This window comes from Symphalangus syndactylus, chromosome 17, assembly GCF_028878055.3.
Source record: "Symphalangus syndactylus isolate Jambi chromosome 17, NHGRI_mSymSyn1-v2.1_pri, whole genome shotgun sequence".
NCBI classification, from domain to species: Eukaryota; Metazoa; Chordata; class Mammalia; order Primates; family Hylobatidae; genus Symphalangus; species Symphalangus syndactylus.
In genome coordinates this window covers 85149138-85161982 of record NC_072439.2, presented here as the reverse complement: position 1 = coordinate 85161982, position 12845 = coordinate 85149138, and the positions used below count along the sequence as shown (strand labels likewise).

At 43.1% G+C, this 12845-nt stretch overlaps 1 protein-coding gene across 2 annotated transcripts in view; it reads left to right on the top strand.

Moving 5' to 3' along the window:
- Positions 1-12845, top strand: part of MCF2L2 (MCF.2 cell line derived transforming sequence-like 2) — a 246513-nt gene that overhangs the window by 34099 nt on the left and 199569 nt on the right. For both annotated transcript variants that reach the window (XM_063621731.1, XM_063621732.1), the window contains exon 2: positions 4664-4747. In XM_063621731.1, the coding sequence (XP_063477801.1) occupies positions 4664-4747 (84 nt within the window). The remainder of the gene's footprint in view (positions 1-4663; positions 4748-12845) is intronic.

Sequence of the window (12845 nt, the reverse complement as noted above, 5' to 3'; positions counted from 1 at the left end):
TAGTTGTGGATGTAGGAGGGTGGGGCGGGCTGGAAGAGGTTCATTTGAGTGTTAGGGCACATTCCTTTTCTGTCATTGTGCAACTGATTCAACAAGTTAATCTGTGACATGCAAAGTTAGTGTCCAGCTCACAGCTGGTGCCCTATTCATGTTATTAACAGTTAGGGTCTTGTTACACAGCGCCTGAGAGCAGAGATCCTGGTTCATGGCTTGTTACGCGTTGTTGCAAACTCAGTTGTTGAGGTCTAGTTTGATCAACTGGCAGATCCTTCTATTCATTCTGTCCCCTTGATTCTCTGGGCAAAGCAGTAATGTCACAGGGTCTCCCAAACTTGGGGCAGCTCTTCTCTGCGCCAGACCATACTTTTTCCCGCTTAACCTAGGTATTTATTTATTTAGTTCTTTTTTTTTCCCTCAGATCATACTTGAATCTTTTAAATCATAGTGTGACCGAAATTTCAGAAGAGCAAGAGTGGGAGGCTAAGGGTCTCACTGCCCTTTATCCCTTATCAGTTGCAGCAGTCAGACAGTGTTGAGATATCATCAGCCCTGTTTCCTGCCCTCTGTTGTAAGGAGGATGGCTCCAATCATTAGAAAAGGTCCTGGCCCCAGAGCGCATGCTGCTCTCTCAGCCTGGGAAGTGGGCAACACAGGGATATTGCTTGCTGCCTGCAGTGGAATTCCTGTGGGACGTGCTGGACTATTATTTCATCACCTAAGAGTCTGGAGGCTGTGTGTGGCCTTTGATACCGTCTGTATTTCTGGAACTGTGGGCCCAGGGTAAAATAGAGTCACACTTCTGTGTACTTATCAAGGATAGAAAAGAGACAAGTTTTTCCCTAGTGTATTTGTTTGCCCAGGATAGAAATTGTGTTGAAATTGAATGATCACTTCCCTTTGCCTTATGTGGGTAACAAAGAGACAAGTTTCTGCCAGGCGCGATGGCTCACACCTGTAATCCCAGTACTTTGAGAGGCCGAGGCGGGCAGATCACCCGAGGTCGGAAGTTGGAGACCAGCCTGACCAACATGGAGAAACTCTGTCTCTACTAAAAATACAAAATTAGCCGGGCGTGGTGGTGCATGCCTGTAATCCCAGCTACTCAGGAGGCTGAGGCAGGAGAATGGCTTGAACCCAGGAGGTAGAGGTTGTGGTGAGCCGAGATCGTGCCATTGCACTCCAACCTGACCAACAAGAGCAAAACTCCGTCTCAAAAAAAAAAAAAAAAAAGACAAGTTTCTCCCTAATCTATGCATGCCAAAAATGGCAAAGAACAAGCAGGAAACCTCCACAGACCTCTGTGAGGCCAGGGCAGATGTGTAACAGGTACCAGCGCCTTGGTGGGTCATGGTTCTGCTTACCTGTTCCTGGGAGAAGGAAAAACCCTTTTACTGGTGAGAACACTGAGACTCAAGAGTGTACTTGCCCTGATCGCCTATCTAGAAGGTGGCAGAAAGGGCCTTTGCATGCAAGGCTGTCTGATTCTGAAGCAGGTCCTTTCCCATTGCAGTGGAGGTGTTCTTTTAGAACCAAAGAGTTCTTGCACTTCCTCCCCTACCTACCTATACAGGAGTGGGAGGCAGGGCCTGCCAGCTGCAGGGCGGTCTTTGTGTCTCTTTTGGTGTAGAGCCTAAGTGTACCTTACTGGGGGCAGAACAAAGCATGCCCTATTCCAACAGGCCCTCAAGTGTCAGGCAACTGAAGTCTGGGTGTATCTGCAGTCATCTCCATGCCGAGTCAGAGGATGAGTCCGAGAAAGCCTCATGATCTGTTGCAGCTGGCCAGGTTGGGTCATGTGGCTCCTTTGCTAGGAAGACTTCAAGGATAACCGTATCACTTCCTGGCTGGAGACCAAGCACTCTCAGCAAAACCCGCACTAAAAGCAAAGCAGCTCATTGCTAGTCTTAGAAAAACAAATTATGAATTTTAGTCTTGTTCATTTGATAGCCACAGGAGGCTGGTGAGGAAGGTCTTTTGTCGGCGGGGGGGTGGGTGGGGGGGATGGGCAAACCTCAGATCCCCATGACACTAGTCAGCCTTTCAAGGTTGCAGGAGCCTTTGCAACTCAAGGCCAAGGGCCTGGGAACTCTATCACGCGTGGCTGAGGTTTGCCCTCTTAGAGTCAGGTAATCCGGGCTCTACAGTTATTTGTTGTGTAACCACAGGCAAGTTCAGGATCTCTCTGGGTCTCCATGTTGTCATTTGAAAAATGAGATGGCATGGGGATGGTTGACTTCACTAATGTCTCTTCCCCTTTCAGATCTTACATCTTTAAAATGTTTAATTTAAAGCACACCTCAAATATTGACATAAAAGAATAACAAATTACACCTTATGATTTTTGTTTTTCTCTGGGTTCATCATCTCTTAAATATGCTTGCTTGGCCAGGCGTGGTGGTTTGTGCCTCTAATTCTAGCACTTTGGGAGCCCAAGGCAGGAGGACTGCTTGAGTACAGGAGTTCAAGGCTGCAGTGAGCTATGATTATGCCACTGCACTCTAGTCTGGGTGACAGAGCAAGATCCTATATCTTAAAAGAAAAAATTTAAAAGCTCAGGTATGAACAAATAATGAAGCTCTATTTCTGGATATGCCACTTTCCTAGACTGCTGGGAGATTGTACTCTGAAAAACTCTTTAATTATATAACTTCTGTTTCTGCTGAAATTCTCTATGTTGTTGTCTACTTGTGTTTTACATTTTATTACAGAAAATTTGAAACGTAGCAAGAGAATTATGTAACAAACCCCTGTGGACCCATCAACCAGCTTCAACAATTATCTACATGTTCAACAATTATCAGTCATGTTTCATCTACCCCCCACTTCCACCCCATGCATAGTTTTAGCGAAGGGGAGTGCTGGAGTATTTGTCAGCAAATCTCAGACTTCGTATCATTTCACTGTTAAATGCTTCAATTTGTGTTTCTAACAGAGAAGGCCCCCCTTTTTATAAAATATGACTACCATGCCATTATTATACCCACCGAATTAACAGTGATGAAGGAGTTCTTTGAACTTTTAGTGAATTCAGGGTGGAAGTGGTATTGAGATGAAGAAGCTCTAGTCTAGATTTATGCCCTTTACCCAAAACAACGGGGGAATTCATTAAAGGGGATCTTGGGGCTTAAGCTGGCACTTGGCCCACCCCTTACAAGACTTTCAGGAAAAAAAAAAAAAAAAAAAAAAAAAAAAGACTTTCAGAAAGCAAATTTGGGAAAAGCCTGTGTGTTCGGAACAATGGATATAACTAGCATTTGCTCAGCACCCTCAGTGTACATCTCCATATGCGTTATCTCCTTTAACCTCCACACCAAAAAGCTGAGAGTAGAAACCAAGGCTCAAGGAGGACCTTCCCAAATATTGCCTTCTGATTGGTCAACACTAGAATATCATAATGTTACCATGACCCCATAATGAATCAATAGGAAATTCCCACCTAGCATCAGAGCACAGGTTGTTTGGTTCATGCCTTAATCTAACCAGATGTTTAACTCCTGTAGAAACAATCACCAGTTCATTCATTTTTTGTTGTTGTTTTTGTTTTGTTTTGAGACAGGGTCTCCATCTGTTGCCCAGGCTGGAGTGCAGTGGCACAATCATGCCTAACGGCAGCCTCAAACTCCTAGACTCAAGAGATTCTCCTGCCTCAGCCTCCCAAGTAGCTGGGACCACAGGCATACACCACCATGCTTGGCTAATTTTTAAATTTTTTGTGGAGACAAGATCTTACTCTGTTGACCAGGCTGGTCTCAAACTTCTGGCCTCAAGTAGTCCTTCCACCTCGGCCTTAGTACCCAGCCACCAGTTTATTCTTTAAGATTCCCTGGGAAATAGTTGAATGAAGATAATATCTTAGGCAGACATAACATGAAAATGCCTTTTTCTCTTCAGCCTAGGTTGAAGGATTCCAGTCGGTCCTCCCCTCTCTCTAATTCCCTTTCCCCTAATGGATATGAGGGCAAATCACAGGGCTTCTAAGTCACTTTCTAGGATGAGAGGACCTTTGTAGATTTGTGCTTGAAAGGATTGAATTTTTGCATTGAAAACCTATATAACTAATAAGTTAGGAGAATCTTTAAATAGAAAAATGAAAAAGTGCCTTCTTATATACATTTAGCAGTAGGAAGAGGCCCCTTAAAGTATTCTGAAAGGGGGAAAAGAAGGAATGGAGATAAGGCGGGGGAGGAAGGAAGTGAGGTCAGGAGGAAAATAAAAATTAAAGAACCCTCATGAATCTCAGATTGATTTTATGACCTGTTTTGAAAGGAGCTCTAGTAACTTATGTTGTTTGTGTTTAAAATGTCCTTCTGCAGACCCAAAGGTGTAGGCAAATACCTTCCTTTGTAATGAGGTCATCTAGCAGGTTTACTGTGAAGCTACTGAAGCCTAAACTTCAGGGTTCTTTCCTTATATTGGTCCCTCCCAAAGCCTTGGTAGGGGCTCTAGAAATGTGTTCCACGCTCAGATGCATAAGCCCCAAAGCACACAAACCCAGATATAGCTCTGGATCTCAGGAATCAAGTTCTCAAGGGAATGATGTGTCAGAACCATCTCATGATAAGTTCCAGAGTTCCCAATAGTACAACTTGCCTTTGTTTCTTTTTAATTTCTTCTTGTAATTTGCCCATGTTTAACTAACCCACTTTGTATTTCATTTGTGCAGATGAAATTATGCAGCAGGAAGTCAGGCCCTTGATGGCGGTGGAGATAATAGAACAACTTCACAGACAATTTGCCATTCTTTCAGGTAAGGGGCACATTCATTTGCATTTCCAGATTTTGATGGGGGGTCTTGATGGGAAGGCCCAGCCTCTTGAACCTTGAGGAGTATTATACTCAAATCTCACTCACCCCTTAGGCTTCATCCAGAAATAGAACAGGCTGAGGCCTATCCTGCCAGAAGAGGGTGGGATCTCATATATATTATTCCCTTTGCTGTTCAGTGCAATCTGATCTTTCCCAAAGGAGCACATTTCTTTGTGGTTGTAAATAACAGAGCTGAAAAGATTTTGAGGAAAGAAAAAGAGACAACTACTGACATCAGCTGCCACCATGATGTTCTTCCAATGTTCCTGTTGGATGTTCTTCCAAGATTCAGCCTTACGAAGGTCTTAGTTCTAAGAGTTCCTGAGTGTTGCTGAGGTTGTTTGTTCTCTGGGAGAATTGTCTTTTATTCTTAGCTCATTTAAGGAGATTTCCATCAAGCATTTGATTGGGAATGAAGAGAGGCTGTTCTGACTAAAAGTCTAGCATTTTTTGAGCCTAGACACAACCCTCAAAGGTTGTCATGACTTGAATACTGTTCTTTCTTATTCGCTCAGCCAAGGGTGACATGACTTTGATTACTAAAACTAGAAGTACACGCCAAACCCCAAATTGTGGTTAGACTCAACTTAGGAGAATGAAGTGGTGACATTAGATGTCCTTAGTATATAACATGGAGGGATGAAGTGGCAAGTTACTCTTTTCAACTTTTACATCTGTTCTGAAAAAAACAACAAAGCCATCTTAATTACATCACAGAGAGAATATGTAGTTGGCGTGAATTTTATTCCACATCATGGGATATTAAAAAAAAAAGTCACATCTCTTTCTTTTCTCCGAATCACATTTAATCTGCTCCAAGCTCCTCATCCCACTGATCTGAAGGAGATGCGAACTCAGTTATTATTGGGATACTTCTCCCCACCCCAGCATTGCCTCCTGGGTGGCCACATCTTACACAATCCAGGACATTCTGGGGGAATTTTCTGGTCTTTCCTCCATGTCAGTCACTGCTCACATAGTCACTGAAAGCTCCATAAATACAGGGTCCTCCTTTTTCTTCTTTCTGTCTGTATTGCCAATACTTAGATCAGAGACTGGAACATAAAAGGTGCTCAGTACAAAAATATCCAAGTCCTTGTGGTCTATTCTGTGAGGCCGGTGGTCTCCCTGCTCCCCAAATGCCTAGTTAGTCACCATTGGCCCCTGTGGGAGGACCCAACCAGCCTCCTGAAGGCGCAGTCTCATAGCTTCCCACTGTGAGTCTAGGCTTGCACAAGACAAAAGGCAGAATGGGGTCTGTCCTCTGGGTTCCTGGAAACTGTTGCTGTGGCCCTACCACAGAAGGCCCCGAGACCACCATGCAGCTCAAGGTCTGGAAGGGATGACAGGGTGGGCTGGGGTCGAGACCACCATGCAGCTCAAGGTCTGGAAGGGATGACAGGGTGGGCTGGGGTCAGGTAGATTCCTAGAGCCTTAGACTAAAGCTCTAAGGCCTCAATGCATGATTGTGGCATATATAATTACACAATGGCTCATCTCAGGAATCAGTCTAGTGACAGATTAATTAATACATTTATGATCCAAATTTATCTCCTTTGAGTATTATTGAGGCATTTCTTTCTGTTCTTATGACTTAGAGGCAATATAGAAAAAAACATGAACTGGTATCAGACAGCTCCAGATATGAATTTGAATTCTGTGCTTACTAGCAGCATCACCTTGGGCAACTTACTTCTCTAAACCTCAGTTTCCTCATCTGTATGATGGGGTTATTGTAACTTCTTTTTTTTTTTTTTTTTTTTTTTTTTTGAGATGGAGTCTTGCTCTGTCATCCAGGCTGGAGTGCAATAGCACGATCTCAACTCACTGCAACCTCCACCTCCCAGGTTACAGTGATTATCCTGCCTCAACTTCTGAGTAGCTGGGATTATAGGCACCCGCCATCATGCCTGGCTAATTTTTGTGTTTTTGTAGAGATGGGGTTTCACCATGTTGGCCAGGCTGGTCTCGAACTCCTGACCTCAGGTGATCCACCCGCCTCAGCCTCCTAAAATGCTGGGATTACAGGCGTGAGCCACCACACCCAGCCAGTAATTTTGGGGATTAAATGACATAATATATGAAAAAAACTTAGTATTGCAACTGCTAAATAAGTGTTTCTCTTTTTTTCTGATATCTTTTTATAGTACTATAAAATGTTTATTTAGGGGTTCTATTACAAGTAAGATAATTTTTATAAGGAACCAACGCCATGCTCACAGTAAGTATGGTATACAATGCCACCATTGAGTCAGGAATAGAGATAATTGTCACTCCTTAATGTAGAACAGAGAACTGTGGAGACACACACTGGGTGCAGAAGACACTTCTGCTTTAGGAAGGTACTTTGACCATAATAAAGATAACCCTTCATTTCTGAGTTCCTTTTGTCATTTAAGTTTGTCTTCTTTTTTTTCTTTTTCTTTTTCTTTTTCTTTTTTTTTGAGACACTGTCTTGCTTTGTTGCCCAGGCTGGGGTGCAGTGGCACAGTCTTGGCTCACTGCAGCCTTGACCTCCCAGGCTCAAGTGATCCTCCTACCTCAGCCTCCCAAGTTAACTGAGACTACAGGCAGGCGTTAGCGCACACCATCATGCCCAGCTAATTTTTAAATTTTTTGTAGAGATGGGGTTTTGCCATGTTGCCCAGGCTGGTCTGGAACTCCTGGGCTCAAACAATCTTTCCATCTCAGTCTTCCAAAGTGCTGAGATTACAGGCGTGGGCCAGCGTGTCTGGCCCAAATTTGCCTTTCTTATGAAGGAGAAGCATGGATTCGCTGTGATAGTAATTACAACCTTGCAAGTCTGCAAGAATAGCGGCAGCCGTGGGTCTCTCTGAGTCAGCACTTTGTTTGGAATCAGAGGCCTGCTTGTCATCTTTAACCATCTCTCTTTTTCTGGCAGAAACAGCAAGTGTCAGCAAGGAGGCTGTTGTGGGGGCCTGTATAGTTGTTGCTGTAAAACAGAAGTCTCTCTAATTAGGTCTTTTCCCATGGCTGTGGTAGCCTAAGAGCTGCAGCCTCAGCCCCAACTCACAGCAGTTTCCTTTTCCTGATTCAGGCAAGTAAGGTAAAGATTTTCCCTGCAAAATTTTCTACCAATTTCACTGATCTCTGGAAGAAGCCAGAGACCCTGTCAACCAGGAAGGCTGTGAAGGAGAGGATAGAGCCTTTTCCTCAATGCAGCCCTAGCTGCCTAGTCTGCTGAACTGTGCAAGTGTTCCCATGGCTGGTAGAAGAGCAGAGGCTCATTACATGAAGCCTGACCCAGATTTGTGGCCCGATGGTTTGTGGCCTCTGGATGCAAAGCCTGTGAGCAGGGCCACCAGTAGGAATTGGATATTGACCAGGGCTGGGTCCTCTGGTAGCTCTGACGTTGGAAGACACCTGCATGTTCACAGTGAACTTGGGATATTTCTAAATTCAGGGCTTAGCTAGGAAACAAGAGAGTATAAGCAGGTTAGTGTGGTGGAAACACTCAGGGCTTTGTCTAATTCTGGGTTCACATTCCAACACAACCAGTAGGTGGCTCCAAACCCCAGTTTTTCATCTATAAGAAGAAAAGTTGCGCTCAGCATGGTATCTGACTACAGGGGAACTTAGCCTCTGAGACTTGTTTGTTTGTTTTTTAAATTGCATAACGAGGTCTGACGATAGAAACTCTTGGTATTGGATCAGTGGCTTGATGACATTAAGGCTGACATCTTTATGATTTTCTTGATGTTTTCTTCTTATTTGTCAACTGTTGATTCAAGGTGGCTGCTGCAATTCCAGACATCAGGCCAGTGTCCAGAGCAGGAAGAAGGAGAAGGAAAATGCTGGCTTCTTTGGTTCCATTTGTAGAAACTCTTGGCTGCCTTCTGCTTATGTCTCATTCCAGAATTCTGTCACACAGCCATTCCCTGGCAGCAAGAGAATCTCAGAAGGCAAGCATTTAGCTTTCTAACTGCCACAGGAGATGGTGGTCAGCGAAAAGGGGATTGGGAGTGAATTAGCCATTAATCAACGTTTGCCACAGCTCCTTTCCTTTAATTATAAGGAATTGTCCTTTTATATTTATCTTGATGGTTGTTTCCCACTTGGAATTATGTGAACTGAATCTCTCTCTTTCACTTTCTCTCCCTCTTTGCTCCCTTTCTCTGCCTGTCTCTTGTGGCAGCTTGAATCCTTTTGAAAGTAATTGATGAAGAAATCAACTGCTCAATACTCTTAGGCTTGTAGAGTCCCCCGTTTCCCCTCATACACACCAGTGAAGCCCAGGTTTGGTGGAGGGTAGGGCTCCCAGGGGTGACTGGGAGGCTTCTAACTGAAACAATGGAGAATGTCAAACCAAGGAAGAGGTCGGAGCCCCAACTCCTAGCTTACATATGGAGCTATTGACCTGAAACGTGGGAGGTGAGAACCAAGGGGCAATATCTACAGCAGGACTGTTTAATAGAAATACAGTGTGGCCCACGCATGTACTTTACAATTTTATGGTAACCATATTAAAAAGGTTAAAATAAACAGATACAATGAATTTTAATTATATGTTTTAAATTTGCCCATATCTAAAATAATATTTCCACATGTACTCGATATTCAACATTATTGGGATTTTACCTTTTTTATTCTAAGTCTTTGAAATCTAGTTTGTATTTTATACTTACAGCATATCTCAATTTGGACTGGTTACATTTCAAGTGCTTAATAGTCACATGTGTCTAGTGGCTGTTGGATTCGGTAGTGCAGGTGAGAGGGAAGGTTCTCAGGCATGTTTGACTGAATATCTCTTTTTTATAACAAATGATTTGTATTGCCCTCTGCCATCCTAACATGAAATTTATAGATACTATAACTTATATCTGCAAAGGTGGGCTCAACAACTACAGCAAGTAGACTCCAAAGAGTATAGGGCTCCAACTGTAACCACCTAAGGGGTTCACCTTGCCTGCTGCCCAGACAGAATCAGGAGAATTACAATACAGAAAGAGTAATTAATGCAGAGCCGGTTGTGTGGGAGACTGGAGGTTTGTTATTATTCAAATCAGTCTCCCCGAGCATTCAGGGAACAGAGTTTTTAAGGATAACTTGGTGGGTGGGGGGAAGCCAGTGAGCCAGGAGTGCTGATTGGCCAGAGATGACATCACAGGGAGGCGGACCTGTCTTCTTGTGCTTAGTCAGTTCCTGGGTGGGGGCCACAGATCAGATAAACCCATTTATTGATCTGGATGGTGCCAGCTGATCCATCAAGTGCAGGGTCTGCAAAATATCTCAAGCACTGGTCTTAGGAGCAGTTTAGGGAGGGTCAGAACCTTGTAGCCTCCAGCTGCATGACTCCTAAACCATAATTTCTAATCTTGTGGCTAATGTTAGTCCTACAAAGGCAATCTAATCCCCAGGCAAGAAGGAGGTCTGCTTTAGGAAAGGGCTGTTACCATGTTTGTTTAAACTGTAAACTAAATGTCTCCCAAAGTTAGGTCAGCCTACGCCCAGGAATGAACAAGGACAGTTTGGATGTTAGAAGCAAGATGGAGTGGGTTAAGTTAGATCTCTTTCACTGTCTCAGTCATGATTTTGAAAAGGCGGTTTCAAAACACACATAACAGAAATTAAGTTCTTACTCTTTTACCAGTTCTGCATGTACGTTCCTGGTCAGCAGACAACTTTTCTCCATGTGGAGGTTCAGGGATGAAGGCTCCTTTGAGTTTCTGGTTCTTATTGTTGTTATGCATATTGCAGCCTTCTTCTTATGTGTGTTTGGGGGGCAGACAGGCTAAGAGAACATGGAAGGAGCATAGTGCTTCTTAAAATTCTTAGCTCAGAGATAGCATACAACACATTCCATTGACTTGAACTTGTGACAGTCATTTGAACAAACTTAACAGCAAGGGAAGCTGGGAGATGTAGTGTAGCTATGTGCTCAGGAAGGGAAAACTTAGGTGAACAGCCACACCTACCTATGCACATATTTTTAAAAATTAAAAAATAAAATATAAGGGACTGTAAAGGAGAAATCAAAGGAAACTAATTATAATAAAGTAACATATCTTTCAATAGTATATATTTCCACATGCATGTCTAGCTACATGAGAATAGCGAGAGGTGCTTGCCCCTCAATTTGGAGTCAACAAAAATGTGATGGGTGCAAATGCTGGGATGTGGTGGGGTGATCAGATACCTGGAGTGACTTTATTAAGATTAAAAAAAAAAATTCTTGGCTGGGCGCGGTGGCTTATGCCTGTAATCAATCCCAGCACTTTGGGAGGCCGAGGTGGGCAGATCACCTGAGGTCGGGAGTTAAGAGACCAGCCTGACCAACACGGAGAAACTCCATCTCTACTAAAAATACAAAATTAGCCGGGTGTGGTGGTGCATGCCTGTAATCCCAGCTATTTGGGAGGCTGAGGCAGGAGAATCGCTAGAACCCGAGAGGCGGAGGTTGTGGTGAGCCGAGATTGTGCCATTGCACTCCAGCCTGGGCAACAAGAGTGAAACTCCATCTCAAAATAAATAAATAAAATAAAAAATAAAAATAAATAAATATAAAAATTCTTTATGATTATTTGTAAAAACAGAGTCTAGGTTCAGAGCATTTTAAATGGATTTTTCACTTAAATTAAACCTCTGGTAAGACATTTGGAAGTCACGTAGCATGTGCGGCAATTCTTTGTTTTATTACGGAGAATGGGTCATTTAGTATCCCAGGCCCTGAGATTTCCAAAGTGCCTCCCAGGGAATGGTTCTGCCATTTCCCCTGTTAAAACCTTGTGTGGAGGAGAAAGGGAAAGTAGATACTGGAAGGCAAAGAGCAGTAGGAAGATGCTTTGCACCCTTTCCCATCATTGGTCTTTGCCATCTTCCTGTAGGATTTCCCGTATTCTCAATTCACCTCTGTATGAAGCCTTCATGCCAACTATCACCAGGGCTCTTTCAGCAATCACCTTACGTACCCCAAGCCCTTAATGTTTTCTGCACTAAAACTAGTTGTCTTTCACTTAATGAAAAGGTACAAAATCATAGTAGGAGGAGTAAAGTTTATTTTAAGTTATCGTTTTACTTATTACCAAATAATTTGGGGTTTTTTGTATTCCTTGCATTCAAGGAATGCATTGGACTTTGGAATAATCTTTCTTCCTATTGCATTACCGCGTTTCCTCAGAAGGTGGCACTAGATGCCATGTTGTGGGTTGCCCCACAGTTGTTAAGTCCAGCTCTGTTTCCTTGATGCTTCTGCCTCTTAAGACTAATATTCAACAGTAGGTGGGTGTCCACAGTTAACCTTAGGGCCTCTCTGCTGTTCAGTATTGGTAGTAACCAAGATAGAAGAAAACTTCGCCTTTTTTCATGTAGGTGAGGATAGCTTTAATACAGTCAACTATAAAAAGGTAAAATTGGCCGGGTGCGGTGGCTCACGCCTGTAATCCCAGCACTTTGGGAGGCTGAGGCAGGCAGATCACTTGAGGTCAGGAGTTCGAGACCAGCCTGGCCAACATGGTGAAATGCCGTCTCTACTAAAAATACAAAAATTAGCTGGGCGTGGTGGCATGTGCCTGTAATCCCAGCTACTCGGTAGGCTGAGGCACGAGAATTGCTTGAACCTGGGAGGCGGAGGTTGCAGTGAGCGGTGGGCGACAGAGCGAGATTCCATCTAATAATAATAATAATAATAAATAAAAGGTAAAATTAAATGGCATAATCACATTCTAGTGAATATTTTAGGGTATTTCAGTTCCTTGAAATGTTTTAGCCATTCCTTCAGCAAATGTTGATTACACAATTATTACAGTGTTATAATGCATCTAAATTTAGCTTTTTAAAGACACAAATTCTCTGAATGCACATTTCTCTGAAACTTCCCATAGTTGTGAAACTGCAAAGAGGAAGAATATTATTAGATGAAAGCTGTTAATATCCTCATCAGTCACTGTAATGAGGTAGTTCAATATACTTGTCTTGATAAACATCTAATCTGTAGATTTCATTTTTGGAAATTTAGAGTAAACATATAGGATTAATAAAGAGGTACCTTCTGGGTAGGGATGACTGACCATCCAGAGAAA